This window comes from Rana temporaria, chromosome 6, assembly GCF_905171775.1.
Source record: "Rana temporaria chromosome 6, aRanTem1.1, whole genome shotgun sequence".
Taxonomy (NCBI): Eukaryota; Metazoa; Chordata; class Amphibia; order Anura; family Ranidae; genus Rana; species Rana temporaria.
The window spans coordinates 177,600,696-177,623,844 of record NC_053494.1 but is presented as its reverse complement, the minus strand read 5'-3'; the positions used below and the strand labels follow the sequence as shown (position 1 = coordinate 177,623,844).

Sequence of the window (23,149 nt, the reverse complement as noted above, 5' to 3'; positions counted from 1 at the left end):
TCTGCGTGGCAAGACTGGGCACAGATGGTAGCAAATCTTATACTCTACATTGTGACATAAAAAAAAAAAAAGACATATCCATATTGTATTTTGTCACAAGATATTGCTATAATGTACTATTAGGTAGATTCAGAAAGAGTTAGGCCGGCTTATCAGTAGAATCTACGCCGCCGTATGTTTAAGCGTATGCTCAAACAGAGATACGCTTAAACATATCTAAGATAGGACGGCTTGCGCCGTCCTATCTTAGATTGCAATTTTTCGGATGGCCGCTAGGTGGCGCTTCCATTGCGGCCGACGTAGATGATGTAAATGAGCTTGTACGCCGATTCCCGAACGTACGCCAGGCCGCCGCAGTCGAATTACGTTGTTTCCGTAAGGCCTTAGGCGGCCTAAAGTTATTCCACCTATGAGGTGGAATAACAATGTTAAAGTATGGCCGCCGTTCCCGCCGCGAGGTTCGGGAGTTACGTCGTTTACGTCCACGTCGAAATCAATAGGCCCGTACGGCGTACTTAGCCGCAATGCGCACTGGGAAATGTAGGCGCCCGGCGCATGCGCAGTAGCAAAATACGTCAAAAAACATGAGGTCAAGCCTCATTTCCATACAACACGCCCCCCTCCAACCAACTTGAATTAGGCGCCCTTACGCCCGCCGTGTTTACACTACGCCACCCTAAGTAAGGAGGTAAGTGCTTTCAGAATCATGTACTTTCCTCTCTTACTTAAGGCGGCGTAGTGTAAACACGCTAGGCTACGCCAACCTAATTTTACGCGCCCCTACCTGAAGCTACCCATATATGTATGTTAAATGCACTAAGGCTCCATTCACACCAATGCGTTTTTTTCATGCTTTTTGCAGAAACACAGGACATGTTTTTTTAACATAAGTTCCTATGGAACACATTCACATCCATGCATTTTTGTGCCTCTGTGTTTTTGGAAAGGGTCAGGGACTTTTTTTAAATGCAAACGCTGCTTTTTTGGTTCAATAGACATTAATGGAGACACTGTAGAAAAACATGTAGTGTGTTTTAAGGGCATTTTTCTTATGTTTTGCAATATTTAATCTGCCCAACAACAAACAGGCTACATAAAAAGAAAAAAAAAACGTAAAAAAAAACGCAAAATGCATCAAAAAAGCATCAAAACTGCGTGTCCAAAAACTTGGAAAGCACAGCAAAAAAAAAAATCACTGCAGAAATGCTCAGAAGCAACATGCATAGGTGTGAATGGAGCCTTAGATGAATATGTGGAAACCCGCAACTGTTTTACCTAGGAAGAAAAAATTCCCAAACATAAATGTGTACCTGATGTAGCAGAGTTCTCTGTAAATGAAGACTCCAGTAGACTGTTGTCAGCCGTCACATTGTGGTTTTCAGCCTCCTTATCTGTTATATCAGAAGTCACTTTGTCCTCCTGGAGATCCATTTTGGACTCTTTAGCACCACCCTGAGGTTCACATCCCTCATTGCAGTCAGCTGTTAAAGAGACAATCTGGTTTTAGAGTGATTATGCAACACTAAACATGTTTGGGATCCAAGAACTCTAAAAACTCTACCAGTCTATTTGCTCCACATTAGGAGAGATAGATAATTGGCAGATGTTATCATATAGAACATTGATTGTATTTACAAAATACAGCCCTGTATATACATTAAGGCAGGGGTGGCCAACCAGTGGCCCGCGGAGCCCTCTGATGTGGCCCGCGAATTCCCACCCTGGAATGGCGAGTTGGCAAGCCTAGATCGCAGGTTGCCGACCCGTCATACCACAGCATCAGTGTTGTGAATGAAGCTGGTGGTAGAGGAAGAAAACGGCCCCATAAGCCGATGCTTCCTGTACAGCGCCGGCTTTTGCCACAGGCGGAATCTATGGCAAAGTTCAGCTAACCTGCAGGATAGATACAGGTGCACTACGCTGCACCCGCGGTGTGGGTAAACTGCAGAACATCAGTGTGAAAGCAGTCTTAGGCCCTTTTCACACGATTGGCCCCACCCAATCGGACCCTCAATTCACCTCTACAGAGTGGCAGATATAAACAGACTTCAGTCCATTTACACCCGCCTACCTCCAATCCGATCCTCTAAAAAACAAAATAGAAGGGAATTCGTCCCCTCCCATCTGGGCGGATTAGATCGGAGGGCCTATAGAGTAGGTGTGACCTGTCATCCGCCTGCTCTGCTCATTGTGGCCCGCGACTAAGTTACCGCGGTTACAAAGTTGCTTAAGTGGCCCTCGCCCTTCAAAAGGTTGGGCACCCCTGCATTAAGGTGACCAGATTTTTAAAATGAAATCCGGGGACATATTTTTTTTTTACTAGTAATGACGGCAATCAGCAACTCTCTGCCCGTTGCCCGCCTCACAGCCTGTCAACTCTTACTCTCCGGGCCCCGGTTACTACTGGGTGGGGAGCGGAGGAAGATCACTCTGCCAGGGAAGGCAAGGAGATAAGCAGGCAGGCGGCTGGCCAGGACTTGAGCCAAGGCAGAACAAAATGCAAGTGGAGATGAATATGCATGGGAAACTGAAAAAATATTCCCTCCACTCCGGCCAGCACATGATCGTCAGAAAGGGGCACAGATAATGGAAAAAATACACCCCCTGAACAAGTTGGAGCGGCGGAGCGGGGGTGTGTAATTCAGATTTTTTTAAATTGTCCCAGCCCCTGTTCAAATCCAATCCGGGGACAAAACTAGGGACAGTGTGCTCAATCCGGGGACTGTCCCCGGAAACCGGGGCTGTCTGGTCACCCTAATATACATCTCTATGCTTGTGAGCTCTTGCAGAAAAGACTCGACCTCTCTCGTAAAACTCCAGCCAAAAAGTTAATTTTGTTTAGCATGGATTAGAGCCTTTGCCAGCATTTTGACAGCTGTCTGTATCCCAAATGGGGAAATTTCCCCCCAATTCCTGTCATTTTCCTTCACTTTCTTTTAGGACAGGGAGTTATGGGAAATGTTTTAGTTCTTTCACAAGCTATGTCTATGTCTCATGTTCCAAGTGCTTTATAAGCCTGCTCATAAGGTTAGGCATCCCCGGCAGCTGTCTAAAAACATAGCCAACAAGTAGATAGTGATTGTCTCAACTCCAAGTACTTGCCTGAGACAAGCAGTAGCAAAAGGAATGCAGAGAAACAGTGGGTGTGTCAGCATTCCTTTTGCTGCTTGCCTTGGGCAAGTGCATGGAGCGAAGACAATGCTGGTTATACAGTATATATATATTGTAAGGGGTTAGCTCGGTAGCGGGGTGAGTGACCCCTTGGATGGGTTCACTACACACTGAATTTATACAGACAGGCAGTCGAAGACGGTTGAAAACAAAGATTTTGGTTTATTCTTCCATCTTGCTGGACACAAGTGCAAGCATCCAAACAGCATAAACAAAATCAAACATAAAATAAACCCTGGCCACTTGGGTGTCTATCTTCACCACACAGGAACCTATGTATGGAGTCTGGCACAGCCTAGTGCTGGGCAGACACTGCTGGTCATACAGCAGAAAAACAATAGTCTTTTGATTTTTATCACACAGAAAAATCAATCCTCTCCTCACCTTCTCAGAAGACTTTCAGTACACTGCTCTCCTTACTCACAAAGCCTCAGGATGCAGCAATTCAGTGGTAATCCTCTGGATTACTTATAGAGGCCTTAATTGCCTCATTCTGAACAGCTGAAGTTTTCCAACGCCCTTGGACCTTTTCTGGTTACTTGCAGCCGACGCCTAATAACAATTGGTGTATTGTCTAAACAAGGCAGAAATGTATGTCCCGTCTGTGACAACACCCACAGATTTACCTGACTTCCTGTCACATTATATATATTTTACAGTGGAACCTTGGATTACGAGCATAATCCGTTCCAGGAGAATGCTCGTAATCCAAAGTACTCGCATTTTAAAGCGAGTTTCCCCATTGAAGTCAATGAAAACGAAAATAATTTTGTTCCGCATTGACTTCAATGGCATGCAATACCGCATGCAGCCAGAGGCGGGGGGTGCGCCGGAGAGCCTCGGAAACAGCCGGACAGCTCGGCTAACCTCGGCAAGCATATTCGTATACAAGCATATTCGTTCCGTTCCGCATCAGGCCAAACGCATTTCCGTTCCGCCTCAGGCCAAACGCGGTACTGCACACCAATTTGGCATGAATTGTGCTCGTTTTGCAAGACAACACTCGCAAAGCGAGTTAGGATTTTTAAAAATACAGTTCTCGTATTGGGAAACGCTCGTTAACCGCGTTACCCACAATCCGAGGTTCCACTGTATATATATACATACATATACAGTATCTCACAAAAGTGTGTCTTTTCATTTGGCAACACTGAATAATTTACACTTTGCTACAATGTAAAGTAGTGAGTGTACAGCTTGTATAACAGTGTAAATTTGCTGTTTCCTCAAAATAACTCAACACACAGTAATTAATGTCTAAACAGCTGGCCACAAACGTGAGTACACCCCTAAGTGAAAATGTCCAAATTGGGCCCAAAGTGTCAATATTTTGTGTGGTCACCATTATTTTCCAGCACTGCCTTAACCCTCTGGGGCATGGAGTTCACCAGAGCTTCACGGGTTGCCACTGGAGTGTCTTCCACTCCTCCATGATGACATCACTGGTGGATGTTAGAGACTTTGCACTACTCCACCTTCCATTTTGAGGATGCCCCACAGATGATCAATAGGGTTTAGGTCTGGAGACATGCTTGGCCAGTCTATCGCCTTTACCCTCTGCTTCTATAGCAAGGCAGTGTTCATCTTGTAGGTGTGTTTGGGGTCGTTATCGTGTTGGAATACTGCCCTACGGTCCAGTCTCTGATGGGGGGGATCATGCTCTGCTTCAGTATGTCACAGTACATGTTAGCATGCATGGTTCCCTCAAAGAACTGTAGTTCCCCTGTGCTGGCAGCACTCATGCAGCCCCAGACCATGACACTACCACCATCATGCTTGACTGTAGGCAAGACACACTTGTCTTTGTACTCCTCACCTGGTTGCCGCCACACATGCTTGACACTGAACCAAACAAGTTTATCTTGGTCTCATCAGATCACAGTACATGGTTCCAGTAATCTATGTCCTTAGTCTGCTTGTCTTCAGCAACTGTTTGCAGGCTTTCTTGTGCATCATCTTTAGAAGAGGATTTCTTCTAGGACGACGGCCATGCAGACCAATTTGGTGCAGTGTGCGGCGTATGGTCTGAGCACTGACAGGCTGACCCCCACCCCTTTAATCTCTGCAGCAATGCTGGCAGCACTCATACATCAATTTCCCAAAGACAACCTCTGTATATGACGCTGAGCATGTGCATTCAACTTGGTCAACCATATCGAGACCTGTTCTGACTGTTAAACCGCTGTAAGGTCTTGGCCACTGTCCTGCAGCTCAGTTTCAGGGTCTTGTCAATCTTCTTATAGCCTAGGCCATCTTTATGTAGAGTAACAATTCTTTTTGTTTCAGATCCTCAGAGAGCTCATTACCATGAGGTGCCATGTTGAACTTCCAGTGACCAGTATGAGAGTGAGAGCGATAACACCAAATTTAACACACCTGCTCCCCATTTACACCTGAGACCTTGTAATACTAATGAGTCACATGACATCGGGGAGGGAAAATTGCTAATTGTGCCCAAGTTGGACATTTTCATTTAGGGTTGTACTTACTAGGGGCTGGAATCAAGGGACAGTGCTTGGAGGTGGGTAGGGGGCGACGACAAGGGGTGACTCAGAAAGGTGGAGTATATATACATGTGTGTGTGTATGTATATATATATATATATATATATATATTTATTTATTTATTTTTTGTTTTGTTTTTTTATGTATATCATCAAATATTTTTTTTTAAAAGGGTCTCTATAAGAGGTATATAAAAATAAAGGAATTGCAGTTTTGTGTTTCGGTAGATTGGCAATTTGAGGAACACCTATACAGGGGTCTTCAAACCATGGCCCTCCAGTTGTTCAGGAACTACAATTCCCATCATGCCTAGTCATGTCTGTGAATGTCAGAGTTTTACAATGCCTCATGGGATGTGTAGTTCCACAACAGCTGGGGGGGGCGTAGTTTGAGGAACACGTCCTATGAGGTGCACACCAAGCTGTAATAATAACCAATTACCTGACTCCTGAGTGACGCCCTCTGAGTATGCCAGCTCAAGCTGCATGCTGTCATTTGTCACATCATGAATTTCAGTATTTGGATTTCCATCAGAAACACCTTCACCATCCTGGCGACTCATCTTACATTTTTTAGTATCATTATTTGACTCACTTCCTCCATCGTAACCATCTATAAAAAAAATAAAAAAAAAGTTAGATCCTCTGGGCCAGATCCACAAAAGAATTACGCCGTCGTATCTATTGATACGCCACGTAATTTTTAAATTCCCGCGTCGTATCTTTGTTTTGTATCTACAAAACAAGATACGACGGCATTTCGGGTCGATCCGACAGGCGTACTTACGTCTTCGTACGCCGTCGGATCTTAGGTGCATTTTTTCCGCAAATTAGCTAGTTACGGCGATCCACGAACGTACGTCCAGACGGCGCATTTTTTTACGTCGTTTACATTTGGCTTTTTCCGGCATATAGTTAAACCTGCTATATGGTGGCGTACTCAATGTTAAGTATGGCCGTCGTTCCCGCGTCCAATTTAGAATTTTTTACGTCGTTTGAGAATAGGAATTTGCATAGAATGCCGTCACCGTCGTAAGCATTGGCTGGTTCCGGTTTAATTTCGAGCATGCGCACTGGGATACCCTCACGGACGGTGCATGCGCCGTTCCAAAAAAACGTTGTTTACGTCGGGTCACAACGTATTTACATAAAACACGCCCCGATCACAGAGATTTGAATGCCACGCCATTACGCCAAAGATACACTGCGCCGCCGTAACTTACGGCGCAAATTCTTTGAGGATTAAAAAAAAAAAATTACGGCGGCGTAGTGTATCTTAGATAAGCTACGCCGGGCGGATTAATGCGCCGATGTACGTGGATCTACCCCTAAGTGTTCCGCTATCTAACTTATGACTAAATCTATTCTGTATTGCTAAGAAATATAAAAATATTCTATCATATATCATTTATAATTGAATATATAATTGAGACATTTTGTACATGGAAACAATTATCTCATGTAAACAATATTTTGCCTTGAAGGTTTGATATGTACAATTTTCAATAAAAAATATTGGAAAAGAATATATAATTTAACACTTTGTAATGTAAATACTAAGAATGACAAGATTATCCTCGGTAGGGAAATATATATATATACTGTATATACAGTGTATCGTTATTAGCCTTCATAGCATTACAGTAAAACCTTGGTTTGAGAGTAACTTGGTTTGAGAGCGTTTCGCAAGACAAGCAATTTTTTTTTTATACATTTTGACTTGATATACAAGCGATGTCTTGATATAAGAGTAGTGTCATGCCACAATTGAGTATAAAATAGAAGAGAGGCGCCTCTAAGTGTAGTAATATGGTTACATTTACTGAAGGTACAAAATTTAGAAACTTACATGGTTGATGATAAAAACAGACACATCTAAGTATGCAGGCATCCGGGGTAAAGCTGTCCACATAGACCGCCCTCCGCACCGCCATTGAAGTCGTCCCTTCCACGAGCGGTTCAAGCAGAACAAAAATAAATATTTTCTGGACAGCCGCACTCCAAAAAATCATAGGGCCAGATTCACAAAGAGATACGACGGTGTATCTACAGATCCTATCTATGCGCCTGATTCATAGAATCAGATATGCATAGATAGGGCTAGATCCGACAGTGTTACACTGTGTTACACTGTCGGATCTATTTTTAAATTGAAAAATGGCGCCGGGGGCGTTCCCGCTGATTTACAAGAAATAATATGTAAATCAGCGAGATACGCAAATTCACGAACGTACGCGGACCCGACGCAGTCTTCTTACGACGTTTCCGTAGCGGCGTACCCGTCGTATACTTACCCTTTCTTTTATCAGGCGCAGCCAATGTTAAGTATAGCCGGCGTTCCCGCGTCGAATTTGAATTTTTTAACGTCGTTTGCGTAAGTCGTTCTCGAATACGGACGGACGCCGTTTACGTAAGCGTCGCAACCACTGACGTCCTAGCGACGTCAGTGGGAGCAATGCACGCCGGAAATTTCGCGGACGGCGCCTGCGCATTTAAATCGGCGCGGGAACGCGCCTGAATTAAATATGACACTCCCCTAGCCGCGGAATTTGAATTCCGCTGGGGGATTTAGGATCCGCCATCGCAAGTTTGGAGGTAAGTGGTTTGTGAATTAGCCACTTGCCTCCTAAACTTGCGGGAGCGGATCTTAATTCACGTAGATCGAGCGGATCTATAGATCCGCTGAGCTACGTGAATCTGGCCCATAGCCTTTATTTGTAAAAACAGGAAAAGCACCACAAGCCACAGCAAACTGAACAGCTGATGCGTTTCACACGAGCAGTTCAAGCCTCGATTTGAGATCGCTCCACTGCAGGGTAGTCTTCACGGTCATGATTGCAGACTGACAGCGGTGAGAGCCGGCGGTGAGGAGGATGGTCTATTGGGATCGCTTTACCCCGGATCCCTGCATACTTAGATGTGCTTCTTTTAATCCTCAACCATGTGAGTTGGTAAATGTTTTACCTTCATTAAATGCAACCATATTGCTACACTTAGAGGCGCCTCTCTTCTCTTCTATACTCTGTAGCTTCTGCTGGATTTTGCTTCTAATCCCCTTGTAGAGGCTTCCATTTGTGGATGGACATTTTATGGTTACACAACCAATCACATTGCTATAATCTTTTTATATGGACTATAAACTGAAGGACCAATGAATAAAAGGTTGTGGAACGAATCATTTGAGTTTCCATTATTTCTTATGGGAAAATTTGCTTTGATACGGTATATACTGTATTTTTTCCCCTTAAAATCAGGGGGAAATCCTGGGTGCGTGTTATACGCCGATCCCGCTGTCTGTGAGGGGAAGAGGAGCGAGCGCCGCCGATATACACATAGCCGAGTGTACTGTGTACTCGGCTAGGCTCGGCTCCGCTCGCAGCCACGCCCAGTCCCGCCATTGGACCTGTGTTATGTCCATTATAGGAGCCTGGGCAAGGGGCGGGACTGCGAGAGGAGCCAAGTACAGCCGAGTACACAGGACATCCGGTTCTGCCTATCTCTGCCCTGCAGCGGTAATTTTAAACGTTCAAGGTGCAAGGACACTGGGCAAGGCTGCATGGGCACTGGGAAAGGCTGCATGGACACTGGGCAAGGTGTATGGACACTGGGCAAGGCTGCATGGACACTGGACAAGGCTGCAGATGGACACTGGGCAAGGCTGAAGATGGACACTGGGCAAGGCTGCAGATGGACACTGGGCAAGGCTGCAGATGGACACTGAGCAAGGCTGCAGATGGACACTGAGCAAGGCTGCAGATGGACACTGAGCAAGGCTGCAGATGGACACTGGGCAAGGCTGCATGGACACTGGGCAAGGCTGCAGATGGACACTGGGCAAGGCTGCATGGACACTAGGCAAGGCTGCATGGACACTGGGCAAGGCTGCAGACGGACACTGATAAGGCTGCATTGATGGGCATTTATATGTAAGTTTTAATACTTAAACTTCCCTCCTAAAAGTTTTTTTCTTTAAAATTCCCTCCTAAACTTGGGGTGCGTGTTATACTCTGACGCGTGTTATACGCCGATAAATACGGTAAGTGCTTTGGATTACAAGCATGCTTCCGGAACGAATTATGCTCGCAATCCAAGGTTTTACTGTACCAATATAGACATTTTGTTTACATTTCTTATATTCTAAGATAATACATTATTTTCTTTTTATAAGGTTGCTTTCACACTGAGGCGCTATAGCGCTAAAAATAGCGCTTTTAACCCTTTTTTCGCCCGTTAGCAGGAATTAAAAGCACCCCGCTAGCGGACGAAAAGTACCACGCTAGCGGCCGAAAAGCATTGCAAAAACTACAGTAAAGTGCCGCTAAAAATGGCGGCGCTTTACTGCCGACTCCCGCCCCAGTGTGAAAGTGCTTTACAGGCGCTATAGCGCTAAAAATAGTGCCTGCAAAGGGCCTGTAAAGCTCCTCTGCTCTCACTCCAGTATGAAAGCCCGAGAGCTTTCACACTGGAGCAGTGCGCTGGCAGGGCGATAAAAATCAATGAAATCAATCCGCAGCGCTGTCGAATCGCCGGCAATGCGGCGCTGCAGCGGTGCTTTGCTGGTGCTTTTAACTCTTTTCCGCCCATTAGCGGGGGTTAAAAGTGCCCGCTAGTGGCTGAATGGCGCCGCAAAAACGACGGTAACCCGCCTTTAAAAATAGCGGCGCTTTACCGCTGATGCCCAATCGCCCCAGTGTGAAAGTGCTGTAATATCTTTTCTCACCAAAGCAAAGGTCAGAGGGATGTAGAAGAGTGAGGGAGATAAGCTGCATCTCTTCCCTGTGCTTCTATTTATTATCTTGCACTTATTTAAAATGGACATTCATGCAAACACCTGAGCCGCTTTATCTGACAAAGATTTGCATTTCTGCTCATCCAATCTTGTGATTTATACAGCTCTGTATCCACAGCACAGCTCTGCCTGGCAAGGGAGCAGGCCTGCTCTTTCTCTGTTGCAGTTTCACTTTCACTTACAATCTCCTCCCCACCCTGTGACTGGACAGTGAAAGGAGAAGCAGCACACAGATAAGCTCATCTCTCTGTCTGTTTTCTTCTCCTATCAACATGCAACTTGCACTGCAATACATATCACTGGCTCCTTGTGCTGATTCTCCCTCCCCCTCTCTGAGCTCTGCTGTACGAACTACACAGTAGACTGCACGCAGCTAATGCCAGTCATTTATGCCTCATGCGTACAAATGCGCTCAAATAAGCGTGCCAATGCTCATTTAGATATTGTGCAGAAAGAGAACACGAGAAAAACTTTTGCGTGCATACCGAAAATAAATGTCTGAAAAAGTAAATGCTCAAACAGGAATATCATGTGCAAGAGGCCTAACATGTATAACCTGCTTTAGACTGTAAGCTCTTTGTCAGAGCTGTATGAATACCTGTGACAAATAATAATATTATTAATAATAATAATAATATTTAATAATAATAAAGTAACCTTATTATTTAAATCCAAATTTAAAAAAAAGCGCAAAACTTTTTTTTTTTTAGAGTGGAGAGGGGTTAGAACAGCTTCTTATTGTTGTCTTTAACCCTGTTATAGAGATTCATCCTCCCTTTTTGTCATGCTAACTTTCACTGAAAAAATCAAGATTTTGAGTTGTTCCCAGAACAGTAATAGGTTTACTTTGAAGGGATTTTTTTCCCACTTCCTGTTTTAGTTATTGGACAGGAAGTGAAGGGAAATCTCTGCAATGGGGCACGGATGGCAAACCTGACAGAGGTTATAACCCTTCATTGCTCTCCAAAATGATACAATAAAGCTTTGCCTTTAGTTCTAATTTAAGGACTGTATCAGGAGAACTTTTAGTCATTAGAAGGAAAGAGGTTCATGTACCTATGAATTCTTGGTATGTGGATCCAGTCAATAATTCTATCAGCTCCTGATTACCCATTTTATGTAGCACAGTCACAAAAGTAGGAAACCAATCTTTCTTTTTTGTTATCCTACTCAAAAGCTCTCTGCTTCCTTCTTCCTGCGAAACATTATCAACACGTCGATTAATCTGCAATACAAAAAAAAAAATAACACATATCAATGTATACGTTACGTACTGTTAGCACAAATCCCACCTCTCAACCCTGCTCCCCCCCCCCCCGCTCTACCATCTGCGGGATGGGAACAAGGCAAGCCTGGAGCGGGACTGTCAGTGTTGTTTGGACTGGAGTGGACTGAAGGGACCATCTGGTGTGGAGAGAGACTGTCACTGTGACTAAGGAGATATGTCATGTAGGTGATCTTTGCTGCTGCCACTGTGTCACTGTGAGAGTCAGTTTAATGTGTGTGTGCCGCCCATTCTAATTATTTGTCCCTAAGCTACTTACTTTATCAAAAATAAAATAAGAAATATGTTTTTTGTCTTACAGTCCTCCATCCATGATTCCAAACGTATCTATTGCTTCTGTCTAATGTCCTTACAGACTGTAGGTTATGAGACAGGAAGGAGTTGACCAGCTGATCTCATTAGCACACCCTGCATCATCCACCCTCCCACTCCCAGCTGTTTTTTAAATGAAATGCAATTAATCAGTGATCACCCTTCCCACTAAATACACAATCAGTGTATTTAGTGTACTACTGTATTCCTCTACATCACCCCATTCCCTGTATGAACAATATATGAAAGTTATGTCTAAACGAGACTTTGGCTAAAGCGCTGCTACAATATTATTGAGGGCTCTATACATTTTGAGTGTTTTTAATATTGTCTTTTACATATTTTATTCTTTTAAGTAGCTGCTATTTTGTATCATTTTACAAGTCATTATTGTATATGATTAGATTTTTGGACATTATATATATATATATATATATATATATATATATACAGAATTTTAGCCTATAAACCGGAATTGTTTTGCCGGAAGCACTGGGCGGTGCTTTGGTAGTGCTTTGGGAGATTTTAAGCATCCTTTTCAAAATATTTATGATTGTATACACTATTGTGTATTTAGTGAAAAGGGTGACCACTGATTGATTGCATTTCATTAAAAAAACGTGCAGCTGGGAATGGGTGGGTGGATGATGCAGGGTGTGTGCTAATGAGATCAGCTGGTAAACTCCTTCCTGTGTCATGACCTCTAGTCTATAAGGACGTAAGACAGAAGCAATAGATACGTTTGGAATCATGGATGGAGGACAGTAAGGTATGGGTCTGTAGATTTTATGGAAAACTGATATTTTTGCAAAAAAAGTTCATGAATGCTATATTGGCGATGCCAGTAAAAAACTTGGTGATGCCAGTCAATTTTGGGTGTCGTGTCAGTAAATTTTTAATTTGGTAGGTTGGCAACACTGGTCTCTCAGTGGAGGCCAAACCTGATTTAAGCCATCCAAGCCTGCAGTCTCATGCTTGTGATAGCAATTGTAACACATGCTCCGAGCTCCCCAATTGTCTGCCCTGCCTGCTAGTTTGGATTCTCTTGTTGACGACCTCAGATCGGATTTCGAATACTCTCAGAACTCAGCCTGTCAGGGACCACTCTGCCTGTCTGCCAAAGTATCTGTTTGCTGTGTTCTGTCCAAGTGCCTGTTCGCTGTGCTTGGCTCTCGTCTGCCCTGGCGTGGTAGCCAGACACTATAGCATTGTGTATAAGACCTGGGGGCAACCGAGTACTGGTAGGCCTGCTTGCATTATTGGAAAGGGTGCTGCTATAGGCGAAGAACAAAGGAGTCAGCTATAGTGTCTGGCCACCTATGCTAGGAGGATTACTTCATCCACCTCACTGTTTTTTTGATGTGGGAATCTGTTTTTTTTTTTTTTTGGGGGGGGGGGGGGGTTGGTTTGGCCAACCCACTGGCTGATCAATAAAAAATGAACCATCTATGGCCAGCCTAAGATCACAAACAATATTTTCAGCCATGCCAATTCTGTTCCATGAAGTACAAAAAACTTTACCCAACATTAAGGATATGTGTTTCTATATAGAACAGAAGTGTGTTTGCAAAATCAGGTAAAAAAAAGAAAAGGAAAAAAAAATGAATACAGCTACAACATGGACTGGTAAACTGCAATTTAAAAAATCTTGGTTTGGGGAATTAGATAAGTGTCATGGATATGCAATACAGTCTGGCTGCTTACCTGTCTCCATCTGTTCATTAGAGGCCTGACTCTGTTCTGGTTGCCTTTTTATCACCTCTCCTTCCTGTATGGCCCCACCCAGGCCATCCCAGGAAGTCTATATTAACTGTTGCACTACAGGTCTGCAGTGCTGTTCAACCGTGTTGTTAGCTTAAGTTCCTGTCTGCAGTGTGCTACGATTACCTTCCTGTGTACCATTTTTGGCTTGTCCCTGACTTCTCCTGTTTGCCTGTGACCCTGACCTTTTGCCTGTCCCTCGGTTACCCTTGTCTGCCTGTTGCCCTGACCTCGGCTTACCCATCACTATCGCTTGTCCTGCTTGCTGCTTCCCCTCTCTCCCTGCGGAGCGTGACCTAGGGGATCCCAGGGATCGCGACCTGGATCCAGCTGCGGCAAAGGACATCCTCACCACTAGAGGCTCTGGTGAACACAAAGCTGGGTCTTAGACTCCGCGCCCTGGGGAATCATGGGTTCACGCTTCCTCTCTGATAGCAGCAGTCGGCTATAGGGTTCACTACCCTGTGGTGCATCCCTGACCCCAACGGGGTGCACTTGTCACCTGGCCACAGGTGACCTGACAGTTTGAACAGCCATGAATCCGGCCGACGTGCCGCTCCCCACACACGATCCATTACAGGGCATTGTTCGCAGTCTCGAGACGCATGAAGCTAATCAGGCTCAGGTGATGCGTTTCCTTCAGGATCTGGCTTCCCGCTTTGATCAGCTTCAGACCTCGTTCGGAACCCCGAATCCGCAACCCCAAGTACTACCAGCAGCTGTGCCTGTCGCACCAGTCGCAGAGTCGCATTCACTGAAGCTACCACCTCCAATCCGTTTTCCTGGAGACTCCAAGGCCTGCAGGGGGTTTCTTAGCCAGTGCACCATCCATTTTGAACTTCAGCCTCAAAACTTCTTGTCTGTTTGGGCAAAGGTAGCCTATATTATTTCCCTCCGGGCAGCTGCCGACAAATTCAAAGGCTTTGCTGACCGCCGCAGGCGTAAACCGCCTTCTCTTCAGCCAGGGGACAAAGTCTGGCTCTCCACCAGGAACATCAAGCTCCGAGTTCCTTCTCCAAAGTTTGCTCCAAGATTCATTGGTCCATATACTATAACGTCTAAACTGAATCCAGTTTGTTTCAAACTTCAGATTCCCAAAAGCCTCAAAATCGCTAACTCCTTCCATGTTTCTCTTCTGAAGCATTTAGTCCTCAATAAGTTCTCTCGTCCTCTCCCTACCTTGGCGCCAGTCTCTGAGGATAATCAGGAATACGGGGTCAGTCAAGTTCTGGATTCCTGACTCTGTAGAGGCGCTCTTCAGTACCTCGTTCATTGGAAAGGCTTTGGCCCTGAGGAGAGGTCTTGGGTCCCTGCATCAGAGGTCTTTGCACCTCGTCTGTTGAAGAAGTTCCAGCTGCGGCGAAGGCCATCCTCACCACTAGATGCTCTGGTGAACACAAAGCTGGGTCTTAGACTCCGCGCCCTGGGGAATCTTCCTCTCTGATAGCAGCAGTCGGCTATAGGGTTCACTACCCTGTGGTGCATCCCTGACCCCAACGGGGTGCACTTGTCACCTGGCCACAGGTGATCTGACAATAAGACTTTACCTAGGTAATGCATGGCGAACATACATAGCACCTACAGTATCTCACATAAGTGAGTACACCCCTCACATTTTTGTAAATATTTTATTATATCTTTTCATGTGACAACACTGAAGAAATTACACTTTGCTAAAATGTAAAGTAGTGAGTGTACAGCTTGTATAACAGTGTAAATTTTCTGTCCCCTCAAAATAATTTAACACACAGCCATTAATGACTAAACCGCTGGCAACAAAAGTAAGTATATCCCTAAGTAAAAATGTCCACATTGGGCCCAATCAGCCATTTTCCCTCCCTGGTGGGGCAAATCTGTACGCTATGGGCCCATGCATATGGCCGTGTCCTGGGTAAGGCAGCGTGCAGGGGATGCCACCATACATGTTTAATTGTTTTATATTACCCTCAATATTTACAGATGTTGTGATTAATCCTTTTTCTTCTATTAATTTATAGAACAATTACGATGCTTGCTCTATAATACCTATATAAAAAGCTCCTGAAGCAGTGATTTATGCGTGAAACATGTCGAGTGTCTAGTACACAGATGATATTTTCCCAGTTGAGAATGGTTTCTCTCAAGTGTCATTTCATCTGTGAAGTTATAGAGCTTAAAGCGGATGTGCCACTAAAAAAAATATTAAAAGCCAGCAGCTACAAATACTGCAGCTGCTGACTTTTAATATTAAGACACTTACCTATCCTGGAGTCCAGCGGCGTCCGCAGCAGAGGACAAGCGATCGCTCGTCACCCTGCTGCTCCCCCCTCCATCCACGGTGAGGGAACCAGGAAGTGAAGCGCTCCGGCTTCACTGCCCGGTTCCCTACAGCGCATGCGCAAGTCGCGCTGCGCCCGCCGATTGGCTCCCGCTGTGTGCTGGGAGCCGAGTGTTCCCAGCACACAACGGGGGACAGACGGGATGTCAGAAAAAACCCGTCTTTTGCCCGTTTCGTGTGGCCGGAAGTGGGTACAAATACCTGTCTGTAGACAGGTATCTGCACCCCCCTCCCCCTGAAAGGTGTCAAATGTGACACCGGAGGGGGGGAGGGTGCCGATCAGCGCGACTTCACTTTAGGGTGGAGATCCGCTTTAAAGCAGAGGTTCACACAAAAAGTGAACCTCCGCTTTTTGGATCCCTCCGGTGTAACATTTGGCACCTTTCGGGGGGAGGGGGGTGCAGATACCTGTCTGAGACAGGTATTTGCACCTCTTCCGGGTTCTGACTCCCACGGGGAATCCAGCCTCGCCACATCACCCCCCCGCTGTTTTCTGGGAAACATTGTTCCCAGGAGAGCGGGGACCAGTGACGGCGCGATGTGAACCTCGCACATGCGCAGTAGGGATTCGGGCAGTGAAACCGCAAGGCTTCACTTCCTGATTCCCTCACCGAGGATGGCGGCGGAAGCAGCCGAGGACCGAGTGATTGCTCAGCCTCCGCTGCTGACATCGCGGGCGCGCTGGACAGGTAAGTGTCCATTTTTTGAAAGTCAACAGCTGCAGTATTTGTAGCTGCTGGCCTTTAAAAAAAAAAAAACGGCGGAACCTCCGCTTTAATGTACGGGACATAACTGTTGTGTTCCTTTTTTAAGATGTGTATGTTTTAATGTTTTACTGGAATAAAAAAAAAAGTTATACTTATCTCGTGTAGCGCCTGTGTACTTTCGTACAGGTGCTATACAGGGAGTGCAGAATTATTAGGCAAGTTGTATTTTTGAGGATTCATTTTATTATTGAACAACAACCATGTTCTCAATGAACCCAAAAAACTCATTAATATCAAAGCTGAATATTTTTGGAAGTAGTTTTTAGTTTGTTTTTAGTTTTAGCTATTTTAGGGGGATATCTGTGTGTGCAGGTGACTATTACTGTGCATAATTATTAGGCAACTTAACAAAAAAAAAATATATACCCATTTCAATTATATATTTTTACCAGTGAAACCAATATAACATCTCAACATTCACAAATATACATTTCTGACATTCAAAAACAAAACAAAAACAAATCAGTGACCAATATAGCCACCTTTCTTTGCAAGGACACTCAAAAGCCTGCCATCCATGGATTCTGTCAGTGTTTTGATCTGTTCACCATCAACATTGCGTGCAGCAGCAACCACAGCCTCCCAGACACTGTTCAGAGAGGTGTACTGTTTTCCCTCCTTGTAAATCTCACATTTGATGATGGACCACAGGTTCTCAATGGGGTTCAGATCAGGTGAACAAGGAGGCCATGTCATTAGTTTTTCTTCTTTTATACCCTTTCTTGCCAGCCACGCTGTAGAGTACTTGGACGCGTGTGATGGAGCATTGTCCTGCATGAAAATCATGTTTTTCTTGAAGAATGCAGACTTCTTCCTGTACCACTGCTTGAAGAAGGTGTCTTCCAGAAACTGGCAGTAGGACTGGGAGTTGAGCTTGACTCCATCCTCAACCCGAAAAGGCCCCACAAGCTCATCTTTGATGATACCAGCCCAAACCAGTACTCCACCTCCACCTTGCTGGCGTCTGAGTCGGACTGGAGCTCTCTGCCCTTTACCAATCCAGCCACGGGCCCATCCATCTGGCCCATCAAGACTCACTCTCATTTCATCAGTCCATAAAACCTTAGAAAAATCAGTCTTGAGATATTTCTTGGCCCAGTCTTGACGTTTCAGCTTGTGTGTCTTGTTCAGTGGTGGTCGTCTTTCAGCCTTTCTTACCTTGGCCATGTCTCTGAGTATTGCACACCTTGTGCTTTTGGGCACTCCAGTGATGTTGCAGCTCTGAAATATGGCCAAACTGGTGGCAAGTGGCATCTTGGCAGCTGCACGCTTGACTTTTCTCAGTTCATGGGCAGTTATTTTGCGCCTTGGTTTTTCCACACGCTTCTTGCGACCCTGTTGACTATTTTGAATGAAACGCTTGATTGTTCGATGATCACGCTTCAGAAGCTTTGCAATTTTAAGAGTGCTGCATCCCTCTGCAAGATATCTCACTATTTTTGACTTTTCTGAGCCTGTCAAGTCTTTCTTTTGACCCATTTTGCCAAAGGAAAGGAAGTTGACTAATAATTATGCACACCTGATATAGGGTGTTGATGTCATTAGACCACACACCTTCTCATTACAGAGATGCACATCACCTAATATGCTTAATTGGTAGTAGGCTTTCGAGCCTATACAGCTTGGAGTAAGACAACATGCATAAAGAGGATGATGTGGTCAAAATACTCATTTGCCTAATAATTCAGCACTCCCTGTATTTAAATTTAGTGGGGGAGTGAGAGAGTTATTTTGTTCTCATTCTTTGATTTGTCAAATTTGGCTGTCGCCAAGTCTGGATTGTCCTGTGGGTCAGTCTGTGCCCCAGAGATGCAATCTCGTCTCTGGGTGGCAGGTGGTGCCAGAGGGGGTCTAGGCGGAGCCGCTTCTTCTCAGCAGCAAATTAGAGGAGTTTTCCCTCGCGGGACATGCTGGGGAGGGGTATTTCTGTGGCGGAGGCCGTTGTTCGGGGTTCTTCGTGGGTTCCTGGTTCTGGGTGCGGCACCCACCTTTAGGGTGTGCACACATCACGGGCCCCACCACTATGGCATACCTGGCCGGGGTCACGTGCTACGCGGAGTTCCTGGCTCTGGGCTCTCATAGCCCGTAGCAACTGATGCTGCCAGGGGACCCCAGTGACTTACTGGGTTCCCATACCTATTGAGAAGATCCCAAGCTGGGTGCTGTTCAGTGGGGGATCGGTCTGAGGAGAACCCGGAGGCAGGTGATCCAACAGGACTTTAACGAACCACCGGGGATCTGGGTGACCGGACACTGACATGTTGCATCCATACTGTCAGTCGGTGACCCCAAAAGACCTACTGGGAGGATTTGCTCTATCGTTCTAACTCTCAAGGACTGGGCCTGTGGCAGAGTTCTCACCTGAGCATCCCAATTTAATCAGAGCCAAGTCGGTGGCAGAGGCTTGTTCCTCCCAGAAACTCAAAGCGGCGCTCTGGCTGCGAGGCCTGTGAGAGAGGGCTGTCCAGGGGCACTTTACCCACTCCAGCTGGAGTGGCGACGTAGACGAATACAATTGCTAAAGGGCAGGACTGCCTTTACTATCCATAGCCTGATTCTGTGAAGTTACTCTTCTTTCACCAACATGTCCTGTCTACTTCAAGTTGACATGTTGGTCGTGTTTGACCAGAAAATAAAAGCATTGAAAACATCAAACAATGGTATGGACATTCTGTTACTGCTCTCAACACCACCATCACCCCTAGACACAGTATAGAGGTAACTTAAATACGCCAATCCAAAATTTAACCAGCGGCTCCTCCGGGGGTAGCACTACACTCGTGTATGGCTTTGTACAATACCATGAAAGTCCATTATAGCCTCAACCCACTATCCTTTCTATAGCACCTACTGTATATAGCTGTCTTATTGATGTTATTGGCCAGTGTAATCAATTATTTGATACAGTACAGCACACATTTGGAGCAAAGTAGACCCAACCTCCCAACTGTCCCTGATTTCAAGGGACTGTCCCTGATTTGGAACAATGTCCCTCTGTCCTCCTCATTTGTCCCTCATTTTGGTCTCATCTAAATAGTTGTATATAAAATGCACTTGTTATCTTTCAAAAAGTGTTTCCCAGAGCTAAACCTTCCATCCAAATTCTAAATTGCTGCATCTGTAAATTTCAAAAGCCAGTATAAAGGAATAGTAATGGTAAAAAAGCACTAGAATAAGGCCTACCTATAAGTAGTGGAAATATCTCCTAAACGTGCGCCGTTTAGGAGATATTTACCTTGTAGTCCGCAGCAAATGCTAATGGCGCATGCGCCGGGAAGAAACGAAACTCTGTGCCGTCTCTTCCCCAGCATATGCCGGTTTTTGTGCGCATGTGCGGAGGGACGACATCGCCGCTCCAGCCAATCACAGCGTGAGAGCGGCGATAACCGGAACTCACTCCGGGACAACATGTCGGTGGCTGGAGGGGGAGACGTGGACCACTGCGGGGGCTTCTTTCTGAGGTAAGTAATACATAATTAGCTAGTATGCTATGCATATTAGCTGATTATGCCTTTGTCTTGCAAGGGTTTTTTTCCCCAGTTTTTTCGGTGGGGGGGGGTTACTCCCTCTTTAAAGGGGCGTAGCAGGGGGTGTGTCCTATGCCTACATACTTTTGCCTACATACTTTTGCTAATAGGCTCGTTACCATCTCAAAAAGTTGGAAGGTAAGAAGTAGACCCGTTGAACAATCAGCACTACCTATAAGAAAATAAATGGCTGCACATCCAGGCATTCCGATTGCCTTTTATTGTTCAAAGTGATAACACCAAAGACACCAACACGAGGTCATGTAGACGCGTTTCACACAAACATCTTGTGCTTGCGGTAATGATTAAGCACAAGGGGCCAGATTCAGAGAGATCGGCATATCTTTAGAGCGGCGTAGCGCATCTGATATGCGCTACGCCGACGTAACATAGAGAGGCTCGTACTGTATTCACAAAGCACTTGCTCCCTTTCTTGCGCAGGAGTAACGTTAAATGGCCGGCGTAAGCCCGCCTAATTCAAAGTAGCAAGGCAGTGAGCGTGTTGTATTAAAATGAATCGTGACCCCATGTAAATGCATGGCCGTACGAACGTCGCATGCGCGCGCATGCTCAGAATCGCGTCACAAATACTCCCTAAGATACGACGGCTCAATGCGTACGACGTGAACGTAACTTACGCCCAGCCCTATTCACGTATGACTTACGTAAACAATGTAAAATCCGACGGCAGTTCCGACGTCCATACCCTAAACGACTTAGACCAGCTATTTGGTGGTTTAACTTTACGCTGGAAAAACGCCTTATGTAAACAACGTAGATTACAGCGACGGGCGCAAGTACGTTCGTCAATCGGCGTATCTCGTTCATTTACATTTTCGACGCGTAAATCAATGGAAGCCGTAAATATGCACCCAAGATACGACGGCGTAGGAGAATTACATCGGTCGTATCTTGCCACAATTCAGGCGTATCTGATTTAGAGAATCAGCGCATAGATACGACGGCGCACATTTGGACTTACATTTTCATTGTATATCAGCACTACCTAGCTTGGTACTTTTCATACAAACATCCCTATTTTTGAATCATGGAGTAGTTTTTGTATTCCCACAAGCCTTTTAACTATTGTGGAACCCTGCCCAAAAGTAACCGACCTTCCGTATACGCCATGTAAATACTCACAATTTGAAGGTCTTCAGCGCTGCACAGATTGTTCATCAAGCATAGAATGGAGATCTCACCAGGTTTCAATTTTTTCACTAGCGTCGGGTAAAGATAGTTAATGAGCTTCTCACAATTGTCTTGTTTGGCTTCTTTCTCTGGGCTTGGGAGATTTTCATTGCTCACGTACATGCCAGCGCCAAAGTTTTCTGACTGTGCCAGTGCGTTGACAAACTCTTGAAACCAGCCAGGCTCACGGGGACCTTCTAGCAGACGATCGATCAGCTTTTCGGCAGCACGAACGTCAGACGCTTGCGCTGTACTTCTCAAGATTTGTTTAAACTCTTTATCGAGGCTGGTCATGTGGTCCAACAAAGTGTTCATCTGGATGTTATCGATAAGTCTTTTCTTGAATACTTTAATCATATTGAGGTGTATAACGTCATCGCTCTCTCCCTCAGCCATTGCTACCGGCTAATAAATGAGATGATAATTTGGTACTCAGTTGTGAATTCTTTCTGAATCTTCTTGCTAGGAAAGGATTTTCTTGCTAGGAAAGTCGCCCTGTGCAGGTAGGTCGGTGAAGGGCAGCGTCCCTTGCTTACACGCTCAGTGGTAAGGACTCTCACAGGCAGTCAGCTTTTATACCAGGAAGAAGTATTGGCGTTGGATTTTCAGTTTCGTTTCTCTGAGACAAGAAGGCTGCATTACTACAGAAGTCCGGCCCCCTTTCGCTCAGCTGCTGTTTGCAGTCAGTTTTCGTCACGAAAAGGAAAATGGAATCTGAAAGCAGATAAGCCTCCAGGCACAGGAATCAACTGGGAAAAGAAAGCAATCTGGTCGGGGAATTTCCATATAATATCATCTATCTATATGTTACAAATACAGATACTGAATAAAACAAATGAACGATATCATGTGCAGGCATATGGCAGCAAAACAAAATAATATAATACAATTAATCTTTGCGACTGTAAAATAGAGTGGTAAGGATTTAAAGGGGTTGTAAAGGTTTGTTTTTTTCTTTTCTAAATAGGTTCCTTTAACCACTTAAGCCCCGGACCAATATGCTGCTAAATGCCCAAAGGCGTTTTTACAATTCGGCACTGCGTCGCTTTAACAGACAATTGCGCACTTGTGCGACGTGGCTCCCAAACAAAATTGACGTCCTTTTTTACCCACAAATAGAGCTTTCTTTTGGTGGTATTTGATCACCTCTGCGGTTTTTATTTTTTGCGCTATAAACAAAAATAGAGCGACAATTTTGAAAAAAATTCAATATTTTTTAATTTTGCTGTAATAAATATCCCCCAAAAACATATATAAATTTTTTTTTTTTCCTCAGTTTAGGCCGATACGTATTCTTCTACCTATTTTTGGTAAAAAAAATCGCAATAAGCGTTTATCGATTGGTTTGCGCAAAATTTATAGCGTTTACAAAATAGGGGATATTTTTATTGCATTTTTATTAATTTTTTTTTTTTACTACTAATGGTGGCGATCATCGATTTTTTTCGTGACTGCGACATTATGGCGGACACTTCGGACAATTTTGACACATTTTTGGGACCATTGTCATTTTCACAGCAAAAAAT

General features: G+C 44.9%; 1 protein-coding gene across 1 annotated transcript in view; it reads right to left on the bottom strand.

Moving 5' to 3' along the window:
• The window catches only part of IFIH1 (interferon induced with helicase C domain 1), a 92,656-nt gene extending 70,298 nt beyond the window's left edge, over window positions 1–22,358 (bottom strand). Inside the window, exons 1-4 of the mRNA XM_040357856.1 lie at window positions 21,576–22,358; window positions 11,520–11,688; window positions 6,117–6,287; window positions 1,311–1,481 (exon numbers count right to left, since the gene is read on the bottom strand). Of these exons, the coding sequence (XP_040213790.1) occupies window positions 1,311–1,481; window positions 6,117–6,287; window positions 11,520–11,688; window positions 21,576–22,019 (955 nt within the window). The 5' untranslated portion in view covers window positions 22,020–22,358. The remainder of the gene's footprint in view (window positions 1–1,310; window positions 1,482–6,116; window positions 6,288–11,519; window positions 11,689–21,575) is intronic.
• Between the last annotated feature and the right edge of the window lie 791 nt (window positions 22,359–23,149).